We start from the raw sequence: 19,994 nt of genomic DNA on the forward strand, positions 1-19,994 counted from the left end.
TAACAGACTTTCCACTAACAAAAAAATACTGTATTAGGACAATTGTTGGAAGCGCTCCACCGAAGCAGAGCTCGTCTCACTTTCCCCGCGCGTCCCAAAGCTGGCAGCCACCCCAGCCATCAGGGCATCCTCGCAGGCAGGAACGCTTGTCCTGAGGGTGGGCTGGACAAGAGGACAGCTAGCACCTCTGCTAGCCCGGATCCCACTCTGAGCGAGCATGGGGACTCAGACGAGCTGGTTTTTCTTCAGGGTGAGCGTCTCCACCTCCTTCATGAAGCGCAGGCACAGCTCCTCCTGCCACGGCAAGGCCACGCACTGCACGGCCACGGGCAGCCCCACGCTGCCATGAAAAGCCTGAGGCACAAACACAGGGGGAAGAGGGCAGGGAGGCATCCTGGGGTGAGGTGGGGATGCTCGTGCCCCCAAGGGGACGCGACGTGACTTACCTTTGCCAGGGTCCGGTCCCACCAGTCTCGGAAGTACCCCTGGTAGCCCTTCAGCTCCTTCTCGTCCTCGTCTGTCACCATCGTGACGGGGACGACCCCGGCCGGGAAGTCCAGGGAGTTGTAGAGCATGGTGTAGCTGACTGCCACTGCGGGAGAGAGGGAGCTCAGTGCAGGGCAAACACCCAACGCCACCTCCAGTTAATGGCTGTGTGCACTTGGAAGTCAGTGGCTGCAGGATGGAAACCGGCCCCTTCGGCTCCCACAGACACCAGGGTGGTTTTCCTGGGTGCACCCCATGGGCTGGAGCTCTTCCCAGCACTGGCCACTGCCTGAGAGCTTCCTTCTCCTACCTGAGAGCTTCCCAGGGTAGCCGATACCGAGAGCTGGGCCCAGCATGGGACAAAGCATGACATCCAGGTTCAGCTTCTTCCACTGGGCGATGAACTGGTGGCAAGACTCCTGAGGAGCAAATGCACCAGTGGTCAGTGGGGTGGACGTGCTGCCCCAGGGCTGAGGCTCTTCTTGGGCTCTCCGCTGGGCTCCTGGCCTTTCCCCAGGAGTTGTGGGGTGAGCTGCATCAGGCCTGACCCTGCTAAAATCCAGCAACCCTTTGCTGCTCAGCCAGCAGTCCTCCCAGTGGACAAAGCAGCCTGTCCCCTGCTAAAACTGGAGGTGGGGAGTGCAGGGGCAAGCTGGGATAAGGGCTTTTTTTCTGAGAAAACCAGAATAGAAATGGTGCTGCAGCTGATGGCCTACATTTTCAGGTGTACAAGAAGAAAATTCAGGCCTGATTAAGGACCACGAATGCATGAATTGCTGTTCTAACCTTTAAATGTGCTGAAAACTTGTACATCCAAGAGAGATCTGTTCAGGAGTGACACATGTTCCTACTTCACACCACTGACTTGGTCATCTCCTAATGCTGGCGGGCACTGAAACTTGTTTCCAGAAATAAAAGAACTATCTAAGCCCAAATTTCAGTACTTTACCTCAATTTCCTGGTGAAGACTCCAGAGTTCATCCACTGTGCTGAAAAAGGAAGCAAAACCAACGAAAGTCATTGAGAGGTACTGCAAAGAGCAGCTTTAGGCGGCAGGGAGAGCATCAAAAAGCAGGTGGGCCAAGGGAAGCAGCCAAGGGAAGGGAGGACTGGCAAAGTGCTGGCTTTCCCCTCAGTGGCTGGAGGTCTCATTTCAGCTTCTGCCCGTGACAGAGGACTGAAGACTAATGGCATCTAGTTGCAGTGCTGCTTTGGCCTGACAAGTGTCCAGCCCTGTTACTGCCACTGTGCTGAGGAGGTGGAAGCCCAGATGAATCTCTTTGCAAAGGCCAGGCTGGATGAGACAGCCTGATCCTTTACCATGAAGACAGACGTACTGTGTCGTGGAGGCACAGCACAAAACTCACTCTCTCTGCTACAGGATTTGAGTGCTTTCTCACCCCTAAATGCCCAACATCAGCAACGCAGGAAGGAAGAGCAAGCCTTCTTCTCTGCGTGTTTTCCTCTCATCCTATCTTATGGGGCTCCTACGTCATTGCATGGAAGATGTATTAACCAGTACCGAAGCTGCCAGCATGTTTCATTCCCACAAGCTTCATCCAGTTCATAAGCAATAGGCTGTGAGCCCCCACCCTTATTCCCATCCTCAGTACCAGAACAGTTGGCCAAACCCTTCAGGGTTATGAGGCTGACATAAACAGCTCTCAGTTTGCTCCCACCCTTGTATTTTCTGCCTTGTATTTTCACAGATGCATGCAGCTAGGGAAGTATCCCTAATGTAGCACACACTGCCACTCTCCAGAGGAGAAACCTAAATCTTTACATTTGGTTAGACTCAGGTTTACTCACTTTGTTCTCATACTGCTTATGATATTTGACAATCGAGGCACCTGAGGAAGTAATAAAGAAAATACCTTACATTAATCCCAGCTCCGCTCTCTCAGGCAGCTCTATCACAAATGCAAGCTGTTGACTCAGTGCTCAGGCAGGACGTGTGGATTTTCCCCAAAGAGGGAAGAGGGGGAACAGAAACAGCATCACTCCAGTTTGGAGGAGATGTGCCTAAGCACAGCCAGGAAGCCAAGCTTAGAGAATTCCCTCTTGTAAAGTCTTACTGCAACAGGAGACACCTATTGCTTGACTACAATTATGTTAGGAAAAAGTGGACCTTACAAAGGGTTTGGCAATCCAGGACACGAAAGCTTTTAGGCAGTTTGGTAACTTCGCCAACCAGAAGAGTGTCCCCATGCTGCCTCTCTCGAGCTCCCCTTCACTGAAAGAGAAGAGGATGTTTAGCTGAGCAATGTTGGGAAGCAATTACAGTGGATCACTTGTAGAGGACCAACCCCTCTGAACAGCATACCTAAGTGACAAAAAGGTTTTCTCCATTCCTCTGGGCTCCCCAGATTCCCGTGGTATTTATAGGCTATCAGCACCCAGTTTCTTTTGATCTGTCAGGGCTGATAACAGTCCCAAACGACCCCAAGGTTCAATTGAACATAAGCTCCCCAGAAAAACCCTCTGCACATCAGCCACTGTCTATATGCAGTGGATCTGCTACCCGTACCCAGACGCCGGCCAGGCCCCCTAGCGAGGGCTTTCCCAGAGAGGCACCAATCACACAAACCTTCCTGGGCTGCACTTACAAGTTCTTGAGGAAGGAGGTGCACCCGTCTGCAAACATTCCTCTGATGCAGAAGTTGTAAGTCACGTAGTCCACGTTTGTGATTTCAAAGGGAACTAGCTGGAAGGATGACGGAAAAGGTGTCAGGGGTGCAAGAACAGCCAAGCTGCGTGGGAGAAGGCATTATGGGCTTCTGGGCTCCTTCCCGCAAGGGCTGAGGGATCCTGACATGAGCCCTCTCCAGCACGTGGCCACCAGGTTCTCCCACCCAATCCACCCTTCCCTGAAAATGCAGTTTTCCCTCTGAGCAGTAACTGATTTGTCAAAAGATAGAGGATGGGCTCTGCCACCATCATCACCTGAATAGCCCCAGGGGACAAAGGTCCCTCCAAAACTGGCAGGGGAGGACAGAGAGCAGGAGTCTGTGCTCTTCTCTTCCCTCCTGACCCTTGTGCAAGGGGAGGGGGAAGGTTTGCAGCCACCACAGTGCCTCACGCACAGCAGCTCACTTGCTGAAATGGGGGAGAGGAGAAAACTGAGATGCTGTAGAAGACTGCTGGGCTACAGGAGAGTTGTCATCTGCAGCTGCCTTACTGTTTTTTTCCCTAGGCCCCTGTTTCCAGATACACAATCAGTAGGTGGCTTCCTATGCAGTGTGCAGTGCACCTGTGGAACTGCTTGCCAAAGGACGTCATACAAAAGAGGTGAAATGGGCTTGAGAAGAAACTACAGAAATACTTGGACACCAGCTGATCACAGCCACTGAACAGAGGTGCTCCCTGAGGCTCAGACCAGCACTGTCAGACCACGACTGAAAGCTCCCTGAGGAGACTGCCTCAGGACCCGGTTTGTACAGCACCCAACACAATGTGCTTCTTGGCCTGGGCATGAGTAAATGCACATGGTGCCAAGGAAGCAGAGATTTGGCATGACAGTCGGATTCATGCAGCATCCTACCGTGTGGCCAGCATCCTCCAAAAGCTTCTTCGTCTCCCGAATGGCACGTCTCATGGCAGGGCTGGGCATGGTGAAGAAATCGGTTTCGTAGTAGCCTATGCGGAGGGGCTGTGTGCTGGAATACACCTGCGGAGCAAGGAAGAGCTCCAGCTGGAAGGATGTCAGCTGTGTCAGGAGCCAGCAGTACCCCCGTGCTGCAGGCCTGGAAAGCAGCACTCGCCTCACCAACGTGCCAGCCCGCGGTCCGTGGCAGGCTGGCATGTCCCACAGGGCTACCGGGAAGCCACTAGCGTTTTGAGCCAAGGGGATGGCAGCTTTTCTCACAGCCCTTCAGCCCCTCTCAGGTCCTTTACCTCTTCATTGAAGGGAAGGGGGGGCACCGTGCTGTCCAGGCTGAACATGTCCTCACACAGGAGCGCTCGCATGCACAGCGCCAGGCTCTCCACGTCTTTTGCCATCGGCCCCACCGCTGCGACCACTGGAGGAGACCAGGAGAGTGTGATTATGGCTGAGGGTCGATTATGGCTTACATGGAGCATGTCCTGTAAAAGCAGGACCTCTAGGCATCGCTTTGACTTAGCCTAGTGTTATCAACAGCTCCCTTCTGAGAGTGGGGCTGGGATGCCTACAGGTCCCTTCCCACCAACAGGCCCATGGTTGTTATCCATCGATATGTGCCCTTGATGCCTCCCTTGCATGCCTTACAAAGTCAGCAAAAAGCTTTATCAATCATGACACAAGAACATCCCCTCTGACCACTAACCCCACCTCCCACCAGGCTGTGGCAGGCAGCACAGCACCCTGAGGGTTACAGGGTGTATCTGCGTTTGTGTTACACAAACCGCTCCTCTCAGCTCTTGCACACACCAGCACATTTCTCAGGAACTGTGCTATTGGCGTAGCTCTCTGAAAGAGTCCCTGAAAAGGAACCTGCTTCCCTCTCTGGATGTACTGGAGAAGGTTCCCCATAGCCAGCTCGAGGTCATTCCCAGCCCTGCCTTCCTCCCCTCCCTGGAAGTCAACCATCAATTCCTACCTGACTTCTGCCCTCGGATACCAGAAATGATTCCTTTTTTGCTGCAAAGAGACAAAAAGACAGCAGCTGACTTTTCAGAGAAGGACAAGGCTTTAAGCAGCAGGAAGTGCTCATGAAACCACTGCCCTCCCTTTGCAGATGCTGGCAGAAGGAGAGGCCAAGGGGAAGCCCAAGCGAGACCCAGCCTAGGCCAGAATGGTTTATGTCTGGTCAGTCAGGAACAACTGCTCCCCCCTGTCCCCAGCATGCAGGTGGGGAGATTTCCTCTGTTTCTGTTCTGGGGGAACTGGTGCTTCATTCCTCAGAAGATGTCTGGGCAGGAGGGAGAAGTGAGCCCTTCCCGGTACCTCCCAGCTTTCTCCTTGCCCACAGCAGCCCGAGCATCCCAACACAGCAGACCGTAGGGTCTCACCCCAAGAGGTTACAGCAGTACCTGAGTCTGTTCCCAGTGGGTTTGAGCGCACAGATCCCACAGAAGGCAGCGGGGAAACGCAGGCTCCCTCCTACATCCGTCCCAAAGCCCAGGATGGACCCACCTCCCCCTATAAGTGCCCCTTCTCCACCCGAGGAACCTCCGGGAGTCCTGGTGTAGAGCAGGGGGTTGAACGTCTGACCGAAGATTAAGTTCTTGCAGTCAAAGCTGGAGAGACAGAGAGTGTGCAAATGAGGGGAATGCAGACATCTGTTGATGTGGATGGACCCTGTCACTTCAAAAAAAAATCTTGAGAAGTTTTTTTGACTTGCAAAATCTGAGTGAAAAAAAAAAAAGTGTGAAAAAAAAAAGTGACTTGCAAAATCTGATAATCCCCAGGGCAACCCCTCTGTGTGGCTTTTTAAAAACAGGGTCAGTCGTTGCCCTGTTACGGTTAAGAAAGGCGAGGCACTTCGTAGGGCTTGGGCAATAGCTGCCCTTGGAGCAGCTCTACCAAAGGTCAGTTGGCAGGGCAGGGGGACACGAGCAGAGCGGCTGCCCAGGGGAGCACCTGGCCTCACCCCACGCCAGTGATGTCCAGGGTGGTCTTGGCAGATACGGCAGGAAGTTTTGGGTATGTTTATAATGGTACTGTATAGTTGACAGAACTGCCACTAAGGGGTTAACTAGATAAAAAAAAAAAAAGTGGCTTAAAAACCAGCCAGCACAAGACAGAAGGGCAGCAATTTTTCTCCTCTTCTGTTTCTTTATTTCAAAGCAGAATGAATGATCATTCCGAGTAGCTTAAAAACTTAAAGACACTAGGGATATGGATTAGGTGTTGTTCTTGAAAAAAGAGGTGGGAAGTGAGAATTAGACTTGATAGAAGCCCTCACTGGAGAGGAGGGAGGGAGAACTGCCATTCCTGATGTGGGAATGGGGAGGGGGCACCTGGGCTGCTCACCTACCTGATGAGGGACTGGGGAACATTGGTTTTCACAAAGGGAATTGCCCCTTGTCTCTTGAGCACCTGCACCAGCACGCTGTCCTCTGCCATGGGCTGATTGATGTTTTTCACGAACCCTAACGTAGAGTCATGGCCCTGGGAGCAGAGTACAACGAGGTTCACAGATCAAGGACTGCAACTTTCCCTGCCCCCAGTATTTTTATCTAAATCTAGAAACACATGCATGCACCTCCAACAACACATCCAGAACGTACACATCGCATACTGTGGTGGTAATAAAATCTAACCAGCCTTCTCTGTTTGCTTGTATGGGAGATGGGCAGCAAATCCTATCACTTGCCATCAACTATGACAAAGTCCAGCCAGATGGTGAGGTTAAACCTCCCCCCGCCACCAGAATTAAACCCCAGGGGTTTCAGGATATGCGTGGTATTGTGCTCCTGGTACCTGGCAGTTGATGGAGTCCTTGATGCTGACAGGCACCCCATAAAGCAAACCCGGCTTCCCCGGTGGCCTCGCTTGCTGGAGCTGGGTCTCGCTTTCCTGCATGTACTCCGTGATGCAGTTGGTTTCTCTGGTGATCTGGAGGGCCTTGGGGGAAGCAGGCAAAGCCGCGGGTGAGACACAGCCTGCAGTGTTGCACAAGTGCTTTCTGTTCTGCAAAGCACACCTGCCTCTTCCTGCTTCTCCACCTCCCCATGGGCAGCTGGTACCAGGGCAGCCCTTTTTGGTCTTTCCCAAGAGGTTTTTGTGCCAAACTCCAAACTCTTGTCTGGACGGAGGAGGGCCACAGCACCAGCTGGGACATGATGGGCAGAGGCACTCAACACAGCGGATTACAAAAGGCTGTTTTCTGGTTCGTGCTTGTAGGGTGGCATAAAATGATAACCCCAAAGTGCGAACCCAGGAGGTGATCAGGGCATTTTGGCTAGAGAATGAAAGTGCACACTGAGTGTTTGAGGTTTGCCAACCCATTTGGAGATGATGAGGAGACAACAGCATCACTCCACAACCTCCCCAAGCGGTGGCAGCTCAGCAGTGTCTGAACCAGGCTCGAATCAGCATTTGAACCTTGTGCTGGGCTTCTCCCAGGAGAGGCAGCCCCACGTTGGGCAAGACTGCTGCCCTCGCTCCTCACCTTGCCCAGGTAGGCGTAGAAGACGTGCTCTGGAGGGAGGGAGCCATCCCGGAGTTTCCTGGAGAGCTCCGGCAGAGACAGAGAGAGGATGGACACCATGTTCACCGAGGGATGCTAAGGGAAATGATGAACAGGGAATGACACACTGCTGCTGTCTCTTCCTCCCCCCCCTAGTGCCCACTGTATCCCAGCCTAAAAGCGTCTGCTGTTTAGTGATCAAATGCAATATTTGCCCCAAGACTGCAGTCCTGCTCCTGCCCCAGTGCGGGGGAGCATGGAGGGAAACCTGTGGGGCCAGCAGAAGCCCAAGCATTTTAAAGCCTTGTCTTCCCGGCCGGACCGGTATTACTCAGCCCCTGCAGAAAGCCTTTCTCCAGCCTTGTTCAGACAGGTCTCGGCGGGGCCTGGAGGACCTGCTCAGTGCAGTGCCGAACTCTAGTGGGAATTGCCTATATTATTAGATATTGCTCCAGCAAGGAAGGAAAACAGACAGCTCTTCCCCTGGCACCATCAAATTAGCAAACCAGGAGGCACACACCAGCGAGAGCCTCAGCTGACAGCAGAGGGTTCACTTTGGGCTGGCAGAAATTTCCCTGCCATCTACTAACCCGCACACAAGTGCATCGTACCCATCCCTCAGGGTGGGCTCTGAACCCGAGCTAGCCCTCTCGAACCACAAGCCGGGCAGCTCAGTGGGACCGCAGAGGGAACGGCACGCGCGAGCCGGATTTATGGCAGCCTGCCTCGGCATGAGTGGCTCCCCGTCCCTCGCGTCTGTGCCGCTGGACTTTGGCCTCTGCTATAAAACGCCACCTCTGCCACTTCCTACAGCCTCGTTAACAATCGGGCTGACTGTCTTGCCATGGCGGAAGAGGTGGAAGCAGATATAGCACTTTTAGATGAGAGGCTGGAATTTTCCTCCTCTCGCCGCGAGTTTCTTTTTGCTGACGCCTGCACCGCTGCCTGTTAGCCCCCACCGTGCGGACCGCCCCGCGCGACCCCATAAAGCCTTGCCTCCTCCTGTCCTGGCTATGCTCCTGCTGCAGGGGGTCGCTGCCTTTCCGGGGGGTGTGGGCACGTGTGGTTAAAAGAAAATGATAACTTCGGATGAGGAGTCGGGATCCCGCCTCGCTCCCAGGCAAAACTCAGCCTCTGCAGCGAGCTGCACACCAGCACCTGCCCATACCTCGCCGAAAAACCACCCATCTGCCCCCCCCCTTACACCCTCCAGGATCCATCCCCACCCCATTTAGCTCCGGGGCGCTGGCCCAGCTCCCACCTGCACCCTCCCGCTTGGATCGCCCGGCGCGGCTCTTTCCACCCACCTGCTCCCGAAAGCTTCTCACAGCCTTCTCCATCCTGTCCAAGCCTTCCTCCTGCCTCTGCCGGGCCGCCTCCACCTTCTTCCAGAACCCCTTCCAGCGCCTCCATCGCAGCAGCAGCAGCAGCAGGAGCCCGGCGGAGCAGCAGCAGAGCAGCGCGGGCGGGGAGCGCGGCGCCGGCCGCATGCTGGGCACGGCCCCGGGGGCACCGCGCTCCCTCCCCGCCGGCTCCCGGGGCTGCCTCCGGCCGCCGGGGAGGCGGGGAACGGGGAGGCAGAGCCCCGGGGAGGAGCGGCTGGCAGCCGAGCGTTGGACGAGCTCGGAAGGGAGTTAACCGCTTCGAGGCATCGCCGGCAGCGGCGGGCCGGGAGGAGGAGGTTTGGCAGAGGGGAGGGTTGGTAGGGAAAGAGATAAGAAGCCCAGAAGCCGTCCCTCGCTCTGTGCTGGTGGGTGGGCTCTTTCTGATAAGGCTTGCTGGGGTTTGCCTTTCTCCGAGTGTGGCTTTGAGCTTGGGATTTGCGGCTGTCTAAGCGCCTCGTTGGGATTTCTCGGCTCTCGGGGAATAACCTTGGCTAGGCACATCGAAGGAGCGATGCCTGGCTCCTCCGTGCTTCCCGCAGCCAGGCAGCTGGGCCAGGGGAAAAAAAAAAAAAAAAAAGGAGACGAAACCTCCCGGCCAGCCCGCTTCATCCCGGGCACGGCACGGGTGTGTGGCCGTGCTCTGCTTTGCTGCAGCCTGCGAAGTGGTGAACTCCCGCAGACAAGTATTCGCTGGGGCCCTGCGCTCACTTTTCAGGGAAACTCCCTTAAAATTGCTTTCCCTCCAGCCTTCCGTGGGGTCTGACCTTAAAAATCCTCACCATTTGCAAAAAAACAAAAAGTTCACGCCCGAATATTTCACGCTGTCGTGGAAAACCTGCTGGGAAGGGTTTGGGATCTCCCTGCTGCCTCCCAGCAGGCTCCCGCTGTGCCTGAGCCACCCCTGGCAGATGCAGTGCCGAGCTAGAAGACACCACGGAGGGCTGCGTGCCCCCGGACCTGATTTTTCCTGCTGTCATTGCTCAGGCCACCTGCTTCACTTCAGCCTTCGGGCTTCTCGCGGCGAGCAATGCCGCCCTGTGTGTACACAGAGTCCTGGCACCGGCTTTGCTGACGGGTGTAGGAGCCTTGGGAATACTCAGCCCTCTTAACTCATCGCTTACAGCCTCTTGCTCTCGTTTTGAGGACAAGCAGCTCTCTGTTTATCTGGGTCAAGCAAATTACATGCAAGAATAACCTTTATTTCCAGGAGCCTGTTTGGGTCTCCCCCCCCTGCTTTCTTTCATTCTTTTCCTTTCATTTTTTCCCCCTCTTTCAGACCGCGGGGCTCGGAGGATCACAGAGCAAAGGGAGCTCCAAGGGCACTGCAATCCCATGCACGCAGACCGCTCGGAGGGAAGCAGGCGTGGTGGGGTTGCCCTTGCAGGGAGGATGAAGGCAAGCACCGTGACAGCTCTCTGCTCCTCCCCGCTGCTCGTGCTGCAGCCGGCACACCCTCCTCAGCAGCACCAGTCTCACCCCTTGGCAGCACCGTGACGAAATAAGGATGTTTGCAGGCAGTAAAAACAGGTGCACTTGCAATATTTTAATATGGGATTTTAACATGCTCCTGCCCCTGCGTCTCCCCTGCTGCCTGGCAGGGCTGGAGCCTTTGGGCAAGGCGGGTGGAGAGGTGCAGCCTCTGTCCCCATTGCCCCCACCCCCCTGCATGCAGACGGGTGGTGTCACCATGTCCCAGCGATGTTATCGCCCCGTGTTTCCCACAGGAGGGGCAGAAAGGCAATGTTCTCCCAGCCAGCACACATCCCACGAGCTCGGCAGGCCCGGCGCAGGCTGAAGGAGCAGCAAGCCCCGGCCCCTCCGACAGCAGGCACCAGGGGCATGGTAAACACGCAGGAATGTTTTCCCTACGCCATCTCCTGGCGCCTGGAGATCTCTGGCTTCTCAAGGCAGAGGTCGGGCTTCAGCGGCTAATGGCTGTGTGCGTGTGCAGATATTTCTCGGGTGAAGCAATCCCCTTCTGGCACTCAGTGTCCTGCAGCGGGGAGAGCCGCGATTTATCCACGCGCCGCAGGAAGCAACGTCTCCTGTTTGCTGCCCTTGGCTGGCTTTGTTTGCTGCCCTTTCGTGCTAGAATAAGCAACTGTGCTCTCTTCAGCCAGGAATTCACACACTTGCACTCTCCCATTTCACCCCGGTGCTCCTCAGCTGCTTGCCCAGCAGTTAACAACCTGCTCCTGCCACCAGCTGCCAGCCCCCCACCAGGGCCTGCCCCCCCTGGAGGCAGGTCCAGCATTTATATTTACAGCACTTAGCTCACTAACCAGGGAGGAAGAAAGTCCTGCTTTGGGCCTTTGGATGAGGTTCATCCAAAACTGAACGAATATCAGCTGTTGATTACAAGAAGATCGTCTGGACTGAGCATGAGGAAGCCTGTTCCTCGCTGAGCTGTGCCCAGGTAACCTCAGGCGTGTTTTGCAACAGATTTGCTATGGCCATGCTTGGTTTAATTCAGGCAGTTTTTTTTTTTTTTAAATTCAGGCAGTTTTTTTAAAAAACAATAGTGATCAGCTTAGGGCTGATGGATCAGCCACAGCCCTCCAGGAGAAGTGTTCAGCTCCTGAAGTTCTTCAGAGGGACCTGCAGAGGGAACGCCTGAGGGGGAGCGCTTTTGGGGTCAAACAGGAAACTGCAGAGAATCTCCCAGAAGATAGTAGCGGGTTTTCTCTTTTTGCTAGCAACATGATCTTAAAGAATAAGCTCAGGATGGCGGCCTGCATGGTCCAGAGAGGTGACTGCCCTTTGTCTTCTGCTCTGTGCTTCCATGCCAACACCTTGGAAGTCAACCAGAAGGTGAATTGTGTGACAGCTACCTGCACCACGTCCAGGAAATCAGAAACCAGAAGGAAGGGTTGCTCTGTGGTGTTGGCCAGTGTCCCAGGGACCTGCAGCAGCTGGGGCTCACGTTGGACCCCTGCTCACTAGAGGTTTTCGCTGGTAGCAAATTTTGTTGCTCTGATCAGAAACTTTTCTGCTCTTCTCCCTCTGCAGCCAGCTGGGTTCAGGCCGGCTCTGGGGTTTCTGCCAGGCTGCTGTGAGATTCCTGAAAATGTTTCCTACAGGAAATATTTCCTACAGGAGAGCAGCTGATTCCTGCTGGAAGAAGAAACATCCTTACTGGTAGGCATTCTCTCTGGTCTTGTGGAGTGCTGCTGTCTCAGGGTTGAATCCCAGCCCAAGTGATGTTCAAGCGGGCAAGCACAAGACGTGGGCACAGGGGCATCCATCTGGTGTGCCAAATTATTGAACCTTTGGGCTAGAACGGGGCACAGGATTTTGGTAATTGGTTCTCACCTCATCAGCTGTGCTGTATTGAACGTGGAGCAGCTATTGCATGGTTGCTTGATGGGTAGTAAGGAAAAGTAGAACAGGTCCTAGCAGTGGGGTCCCCAGGATGGGGAAGACCTTTTCGGAGACCCCTAGGATTGTTTAAAGCACCCTAAGCAAACAGTGCACCTCGCAAGCACTGGGATCAGGCTCTGAAAAGCTCCTCTTTACACAAATGGGGGAGTGGGGATTCATTTCTTGTAGTGCCTGTGTTACAGCAACCCAAGTCCAAACGGCTTTGCATTTCATGTGAACATTAAAAAATAAGGAAGAAAAAAATTGAGAGAAAATTTTAGTGGCTAAAATTACTCCTGTAGTTGTTTTACACAGCTGAATGAAGATAATTGTATTGGCAATTGTGAGTGATTACAGTATTATCTGCCATCAAAAAAGTTATTTTTTTGAATGCTAAAGGAATTAATGATACATAAAACTGTGCTTAGATTGAGTGCATTCATCAGCAGAAATGCCTCGTGCTGGCACTGCTACACTGTAATTACTCCAGCAGCTCGGAGACAGAAAGAGAGCAGGAGATATGGGGCTGTTGTGGATACTGGCAAAGATTTACAAACATTTTCATGCTGAGCATCTCTCATGCTTCAGGACCAGGAGCAGAAAAGTTGGTGAAGGGCGGTCAAGTTTGGCCCCTTCGTTAGTGTGCGTTATAGAGCAAAGAACAGGGTGTCATCTCTGCCTTGATAACTTTACAGGTTGAAGCCAGCATGGAGAAGATAATCAAATGCTTCTTGGAACAGCCAGGGAGGAGCCCAGGCTGTACAGATGCTGCCTCGTGGTGTGTTGGATTGATAAAACCAGAGCTGGGGTGTCAAGCGGTGGTTGCCCTGCTCTGGGAGATGGTGGCGGTGGGGACAGCAGGGGTGGCACCCCCAAGGGACATCTGCTTCTGCCCTGCTCTCTGAATGAGCACGTTGTGCTGCCACGTCAGTGGGGCTGGCAGAAGATAAACGTCTCGGTGGGGATGGGGTGAGGAACTGTGCAAGAAGTGCTTGCTGCGCACCTTGTGGCCCTTCAGCAAGGAGAGACAATGCTGGGAGGGTGCTCACTGGCAGGCTCAGCCCAGGGAAGGCTGTTGAAGGGGTTGTGAGCAGTCTGTGCAGAGCAGCAGGATGCTTCCCGTGGTGCAAAGAATTTTGGAGGAGGCTTTTAAATGAACTGGGGTAGGTTGCAGCCCCTCTATGGAGCCCATGAGACCCTCCCACTATCATCACCTTTGATGATCCCAATCTTTTTTTGAAAAGCTGCCTTCTGAGCTGTATAATCAGCTAAATTAATTTAAAAAAATAAGAAAAAAAATCGGGGCACAGGCTGAAAGGGGTGCTCGAAAGATACCGCTGCTGGTTGCGTTTGGCCTTTCGGGTGTGAGCCACCAGAGAGCAGGATTGAGCTGCTGTCCTGGTGGAAACCTGCTGCCCGGGGGCTTTTGCGCCCTGAAAACCTGCACTGTGCCCTCGATTTGCAAGGGGCACTGAATGGAGCAGAAGGCTCTTTTCTCGCTCATTTGTTGATGGGACAGCTGAAGCTTTTGTGGGGAGCAACTCTTGATTTCAAGTGATTTTAAGTGCTCCTATAAAGGGAGGAAAGATTTGCTGTTGGTCTGTCTGAACCTGGCTATTTTTGCTAAGCAGGATATCTCAGCAGGGCTTGATCCTGCGGGCTGTCAGTGCTCAGAGACCTGCAGCATTACTGCCACGAGGATTTATTGCAGTGCTCAGGATCGTACCTCAAATCCAGCACATTGCCTGCGCTTTGGGATCAGCAGAGACATCTCTGCCACCCACTCTGACTGAGTATTGCAGACATGGTTAAACTTATTGGTGTGTGAAGGCAGGTTTTGAGTCTAACAGGAGCAGCCCCAAGTTCAGTCCTGACAGCCTTCCTCCAAACAAAAATTATTCCACTGTTTGAGATCAAAATTTAGGTGGGGTCCAAAGTCACGAGTGTGGTCCTGAGACCTGGTGCACCTCTGAGTGTGACTGGGCTGAGCCCAGACCTCCTGGACCGCCAGTACTGTGGCTTCCTTGCCCGGACAAAAGCACACAACCCCCATATTATTATTATTATTAATTATCATTATCATTATCATTTTATTTTATTTTATTTTATTTTATTTTATTTTAATTTATTTTAATTTTTTTTACTGAGCTCTGCTTCTGAAGAAGCCAGGAGAGGGAGCCAGCCAGCCAGTTACCACACCGCCCGGATTTCCAGCTCTCCCTGTGTGCCATGGGATGAAAGCAAACACACTTAAGTACACACACTGATTTCCTCAGAAGTCCTGGAGGGAAGGTTTGATTTGTGCAGACCTGGGGGCGTTCATTTACACAGACAGGATGGGCATCGGGCAGGAGGGGAAACTGAGGCACGGAGCAGGCACCTTGCTGGAGCTGGTTGGTGGCATCCCCCTCGGGGACCCTCAGAGTCCCACTTTGGGTTGTAATTGCCTTGCATCGGTTGGCACAGACCTCCCTGGGTGCTCTGGGTCTGGGGTGGGTGCGGAGGGCCCGTTTTATCACCACCTCCGATGTCCCACCTGTACGGACACACAGCTCGCACGGCGCCGATGGCGAGTGGGGATGGCCCTCACCCGTCCCCTTCCTGGAGCAGAAAGCCTCAAAGCACCGAGGTCTGTGCTCACAGGGAGCAAGTGGATCGATCGATCAGCCCTTCGGACCCCCCTGCCTTGTCCTTCCCCTCTTCTCTCCCCTGGCCTAGCAAGATCATCCCTGCGATGGGAAGAAATAAATAAATAACCGAATAAAAATGCTGACGTGGAGAAGTCAATCAGCTTTGTGTGGCCTTGTAATATCTCATTTTATCCGCGCCACGCTTTATTAAATTCTCATAAACCTGTCAATGAGGACAGATACCATTTCAGTTTACCCCATTAGTTCTACACAATGACATCGGGGGAGAGGGAGGCGAGGAGGTGGGGGACGCTCTCGGAGCGGAGAAAAGCGGAATGAATTAAAAAAAAAAAAACAAGAAGAGAGAAACCCAGAGCCGAACTCAGCTTCGTGACAATAATGTAATAACATCGGCGCCCAGGGAAAGTAATTGAATTAAGTGGCTTTTGTTAATGGTTTTAAGATTTAGAAATGTAAATAATAGTTAGGACTCTTTAATGGGACTCTGGTTTTAGGTAACTGCAGCCCTGAGAATAAGAAATGCTTCGCTGTTTAATGTGATGTCAGATAGTTTTGTTGCTCCTCCGGTTTCATGCCTGCAAAGCATATTTTGCAGTTTTAAAGCCTGGTGTGTTTATCATCTTCCCTTTCTCACTTCAGACGGAGCTTAATTCGGGAGTATTTGCATGAACCCTTCTTAGCCAGTCCCTATCAGTTATTTGCACCGCCAGGAATAAAGTATTATTTCTCCGAGCTGCCTTGGAGAACTTCCCGACCGGAGGGTCACTGCTCAGAAGCCTCCCGTCCATTTACATGTTCATTAAAGCAGGAGGAGCGGGTGCTGTCCCGGCGGGCCGGACTCTGCTCCGGGGAGTAACGCTGCCGGGAGCAGTGCCGTTACACCAGGCTTAGCCCAGTGGGGATGGAGGATCCCGCCGACAGGTAGGATGAGCCAGGCGGTTTGGAAATGACTTTCATGGGAACTCGTTCTGCTTAAAATATGATTGGATTTTCATCTGGGGACCTATCAAAGCGCAAGAATAAAGCCTGAGCCGCCTAACCCACACAGGCCTAAACAAACAGCCCTCCCTTCTGCCCGGGGATCTGGCGGCTGGCGGATTGGAAAGGGTCCTTTGACAAGGCAGGGGCTGAGTCTCAGGGAAACCCACCGTGCGGGGCAGAATAGGGGGCTTTGCATCTATTCACGCCGAAAATCTCCCCCTTTGCAGGGTGAAGCCCGCATTGGAGCTCCCTGGGGATGCTGCGGGGACGCTTGTCCCCTTCAACCTGCCTGCTGCTGCCTGGGCAGGGGACCTGCAGCTCCACACATGCTGCTCAGCGAGGCAGGATCTGCATCCAGCAGCAACAAATGAGCAGCTCGGCGTACACATGGGCCACCCTTACACCTCCCTTCCCATTTGCTTGGCTGTAACCTGCACCCATCTCTGCTATTGAACGGATTCAGCTCTGCTTCTGCAGCTGGAAGTGCCGCCTCTCGGCTGCAGGTTGTGCTTTCCATCCTGCAGGACCTCAGGACCCTACACAGCTTCAAAGGCCTCCCCGTCACCTTCCAGTCCTTGGCTGGAAAGAGCACAAAGGCCCCAAGCCCAAGCCAAACCTGACCCAGCTCATGTGGGCAGAGGACAGAGTTGTCAGATAGAAAATGCAGAAATAAAGGGTTCGAGTTGCACATTTCCCCCAGGGTCCTTCTAAAGCAGGTTGTTTGCAGGAAAAGAGAAGGAAGGAAGGAAGGAAGGAAGGAAAAGAAAGAAAGAGAGAGAGAAAGAGAGAGAGAGAGAGAGAAAGAAAGAAAGAAAGAAGGAAAGAAAATTCTCTCCTGAGGATTTGAGAAGAGGTTTCAGCTGCTGTCCTTTTTATGTATTGCTGTACCATAACCAAAGCTGGGGTAGAAAGAAGTGAGTTTTTTTTTTGCTTCCTATGGAAAAATAAAACAAGAATGAGAATGCCATCACAACTAAACCAATAAATCCTTCACCCTGCTCCCTGCATCAGAAAAGAAAACCCAACCACCCCTATTATTGACCAAATTCTTAAAACCAGCCCCTGACTTAGCGGCATCCAAGGATGGATGCAGGATGCTCTCCGGCAAGGCGAGGGGCAGATCTGTCCCTGCTGGAGGGACAGGACAGCTGTGGCTGTAGTTTTCTTATAGACAGGTAAGGACTATTTAATGCTTTGAGAGCCATTAAAGAATTTGCCATGATAAGACCCAGGCGATGCTATTTTCTGCAGATAAAGAGCAGGTTATTTTTCATGAGCTGCAAAAAGGCCGCTGGTGGTGGTGAAACTTGCCACGGGGTCTGTGGCTTGCCACAACACGGGCAGTTATGAACAATATCCTAAACAAAAATAATTGAAATCCACCGAGGGCAGCTGGAAGGGAGCTCCCATTCTGCTGAAACTGTGTGTAGATGGGAATCCTGCCCCAGCTGCGGTGCTGCATCCACACAAGGCCGGCCCGCAGGTGTGCTGGTGGGACTGTCCTGGGACCAGGACTGGTTTTGCTGACAATTTCCCTGCTCAGCCAGGAGCCTGTTAGAAGCAAACGAGGGAAAACAGCCCTGTGAGCCAAAGAAATCAGACTCCAGATGATTTACATGGAGCATGAGGGGCACCAGAAGGGCAGCCAGCCCAGAAAATGAGATTATAAACTATCATCCCCTGTTACAAGCTGGGACGTGGCTACAGGGTGGCCCTCTGGCATCATTTGGGGAGGTGAAAGCAGAAGGCTTTTGTCTCCTCTGATTGGAAAATCCCCCATCCGAGGAGTCCCTGAGAACACGTCGGGGTTTTTGCCTCCTTCCTGCAGCTCTTCCTGACCTTCTCTGGAGGAACAGGGATGTCCTGGCCAGTCCCTGCTGTGTCTTGCTGGCCCACAGCATCCCCTGAGCCAAGCCCTCCACCAGGTTGCCTGATGTTCCTGCAAATTGCCTAAGGGCTGGCTCGGTTTGGCTCTGGCAATGCTTGGTGCAGGTTTTGACAGCCTCACGTGCTCTGGTGGAACAACGTGGAAGGGAAGGAGCCTTTCCTCCAGCTGGGCCAGGTCTGCATGAAGCTCAGAGCCCAAGGCGGACCTGCTCCTGCAGCACAGCTTGCAGCTCTGGGGCTGGTGGTGTCTGCAGGGCACTGCTCTGAAGGAGTTTTAAACATCACCTGTATTGGGGAAGGGAGAGGAGAGAAGAAGAACTTGGAAAGGGGACACAGGAACCCTAATGTGGATGCCCCATGCTGCTTGAACTGATGTAGAGTTCAAGCAAGGCGAGTGTTGCATCTGAGCCAAGAAAATGCAAAATAGCCCATCTGCTCACATTAGAGTGAGACCTGTTGGTAGAAGGTTGACTTTTTAATGTTCTTCACCTCTGCAATGTGAACTGATAGGAGGGGGAAAGACACAGAAATAGGAGTCCTCAGAAGAGACAGAACCTGGCGTTTAATTTGCGCCGGCAGGGAGGAGGTTAATAAGATAATCTCCAGGCCCTCTAACACAAAGGGAAAGTGAGTTTTCTGATCCATAAAGGATCAGTCTGCAGGAAGCCCCATCAGACTCCTCAGCGTGAAATTACACCGCAGCAGGGGGGTACAGTCCTGCTACTGTACAACATTAAAGAGATGAATTAGGACTTGACATTCATGTGCTTAATATGCCTATTCCTGGCATTATCCCACAAGGACCAGCCACCGCCAAGGACTTACGGTCACCGGGTCTAGGAAGGTATTTAGGGTTGCTCATTTGCTTGCTTCCAAACCCAGGCTATCTGGCTTCCCTATCTAATCTCCCAGCATTAGGAGCAGGGAGGCGCGCAGCCCGGCTCATCTATCTTGCATCCATCTGGTCTGGTGAACAAACGCCGGGCACGCCGTCGTAGCTCGAATAAATCACAGCTATCCTCTGGGCCGGTGTGTGGCGAGCAAGGGGAAAACACGAGGAGCATCGAATCAAGACGTGGTCGTCTGGAGGCTGGGAAAGGGGGAAAGAGCCAACCCTGAAAGTATGTCCCTCAGATAGTCGCTGCTAAGAAAAAAGAAAAGAAAAAAAATCATTAGAAAGCAAAGCCTCAGCAGATCTATAATCGAAATTATCAGAATGAGGATAGCTTCCCTGGTGTTAAGCTGGTTGGAGGTGTGCCTTGGACAAACGTGGGCACTCTGAGCTATGTTGCTGAATGGGCTTTGCCAGAAGGCAGAGCGTTTTCAAGCCCCAGGTCTGGGCTGTGTGAAAATCCCCACGCGTTTGAACTCTGAGCCAGGGCAGAGTGCTTTTGGTTTGCTTTTTCTCCATGAAATATTTTGATGAGAATGAAATTTTGGGGGGGGGGGGGGGGGGCGTCTACTCCAAATTCTGGAAGAAATAAAAAGGAAAATGTTGGCTATGAGGCCACATAGTTCTGTTTTGAGCTGATCATTTTCCAAGAGAAAATCCAAACTTTTTTTTCAGAAAGTAGCTGTCCTGCAGGAAATTCCTGCTTGCACGGGTGTGCCGCACTTCTGGCAGGAGCACTTTTGATCAAACTGATTGAAAAGCCATTTAATTGAAACTGTTTTAAGAACCGATTCAGATTTGGCAGGATTGATGGGGGAAGCATGGATGGGCCCAAGAGAAATAAATGAGAAGCAGAGTCCTCCCAGAAGCTGATTTTGCAATGGGCTGGTGTGGAGAAAGGCTGCGAGCCTCCCAGGCACAAGGACATCCTTGCAGCTCTCAGCACACTGCATGGCACGTAGTCCTGCTCCTCAACCATCCCATTGGGCCATTTGGAAATCCAGGCTCTGCAAAAAGGGGAGCAGGAATGTTGGGGCACCCTGGGACTCATCCGGACATGGATGTGGTGTAGCCAGAGCCTGAACTTTGCAGAATCAGTCCTGACCCTGGCCATACAAAGGAATCTCTTGTGTTACCTGCTGGAAGACCTAATCTGTAACCCATTTCTACAGCACTTTGATACAGACACAGTCTTTTTTGCCCTGCTTGATAATGGATATATCAGAAAGGTCATTAGGGA

At 52.8% G+C, this 19,994-nt stretch overlaps 1 protein-coding gene and 1 long non-coding RNA gene across 5 annotated transcripts; one reads left to right on the forward strand and one right to left on the reverse strand.

Moving 5' to 3' along the window:
- Positions 1-15: 15 nt before the first annotated feature.
- Positions 16-9,232, reverse strand: LOC106032948 (fatty-acid amide hydrolase 1-like). The gene is made up of 15 exons (XM_048059111.2): positions 8,906-9,232; positions 7,581-7,694; positions 6,890-7,033; positions 6,444-6,577; positions 5,497-5,703; positions 5,064-5,104; positions 4,381-4,505; positions 4,028-4,153; positions 3,093-3,190; positions 2,620-2,719; positions 2,296-2,336; positions 1,436-1,475; positions 797-905; positions 447-592; positions 16-354 (listed from the first exon to the last, which is right to left on the reverse strand). Exons 1-15 carry the CDS (start codon positions 9,086-9,088, stop codon positions 226-228), a joined length of 1,737 nt encoding a protein of 578 aa, XP_047915068.2. The 5' UTR covers positions 9,089-9,232; the 3' UTR covers positions 16-225.
- Positions 9,146-19,285, forward strand: LOC125182220 (uncharacterized). 4 transcript variants are annotated; one of them, XR_010833118.1, is made up of 4 exons: positions 9,146-9,279; positions 10,260-11,399; positions 11,993-15,915; positions 16,203-19,285. It is a non-coding gene; the product is annotated as an uncharacterized lncRNA (long non-coding RNA). The 4 variants fall into 4 exon arrangements; XR_010833120.1 differs by lacking the exon at positions 16,203-19,285 and having other exon boundaries at positions 10,260-10,510; positions 10,708-11,399; positions 11,993-15,133; XR_010833121.1 differs by lacking the exon at positions 16,203-19,285 and having other exon boundaries at positions 9,219-9,348; positions 11,993-15,133.
- Positions 19,286-19,994: the final 709 nt, after the last annotated feature.

The sequence above is a fragment of the Anser cygnoides genome, chromosome 8, assembly GCF_040182565.1.
Source record: "Anser cygnoides isolate HZ-2024a breed goose chromosome 8, Taihu_goose_T2T_genome, whole genome shotgun sequence".
Taxonomy (NCBI): Eukaryota; Metazoa; Chordata; class Aves; order Anseriformes; family Anatidae; genus Anser; species Anser cygnoides.

What these genes read in the sequence shown, in the direction of transcription:
- LOC106032948 (XM_048059111.2), bottom strand. Translation starts at nt 9,088, where the DNA reads ATGCGGCCGGCGCCGCGCTCCCCGCCCGCGCTGCTCTGCTGCTGCTCC. An exon ending in TGAGAAGCTTTCGGGAGCAG is followed by an intron (nt 7,695 to 8,905) that starts GTGGGTGGAAAG and finishes CATTTCCCTTAG; the next exon opens with CATCCCTCGGTGAACATGGT. An exon ending in ATAAGCAGTATGAGAACAAA is followed by an intron (nt 1,476 to 2,295) that starts GTGAGTAAACCT and finishes TTCCTTTTTCAG; the next exon opens with CACAGTGGATGAACTCTGGA.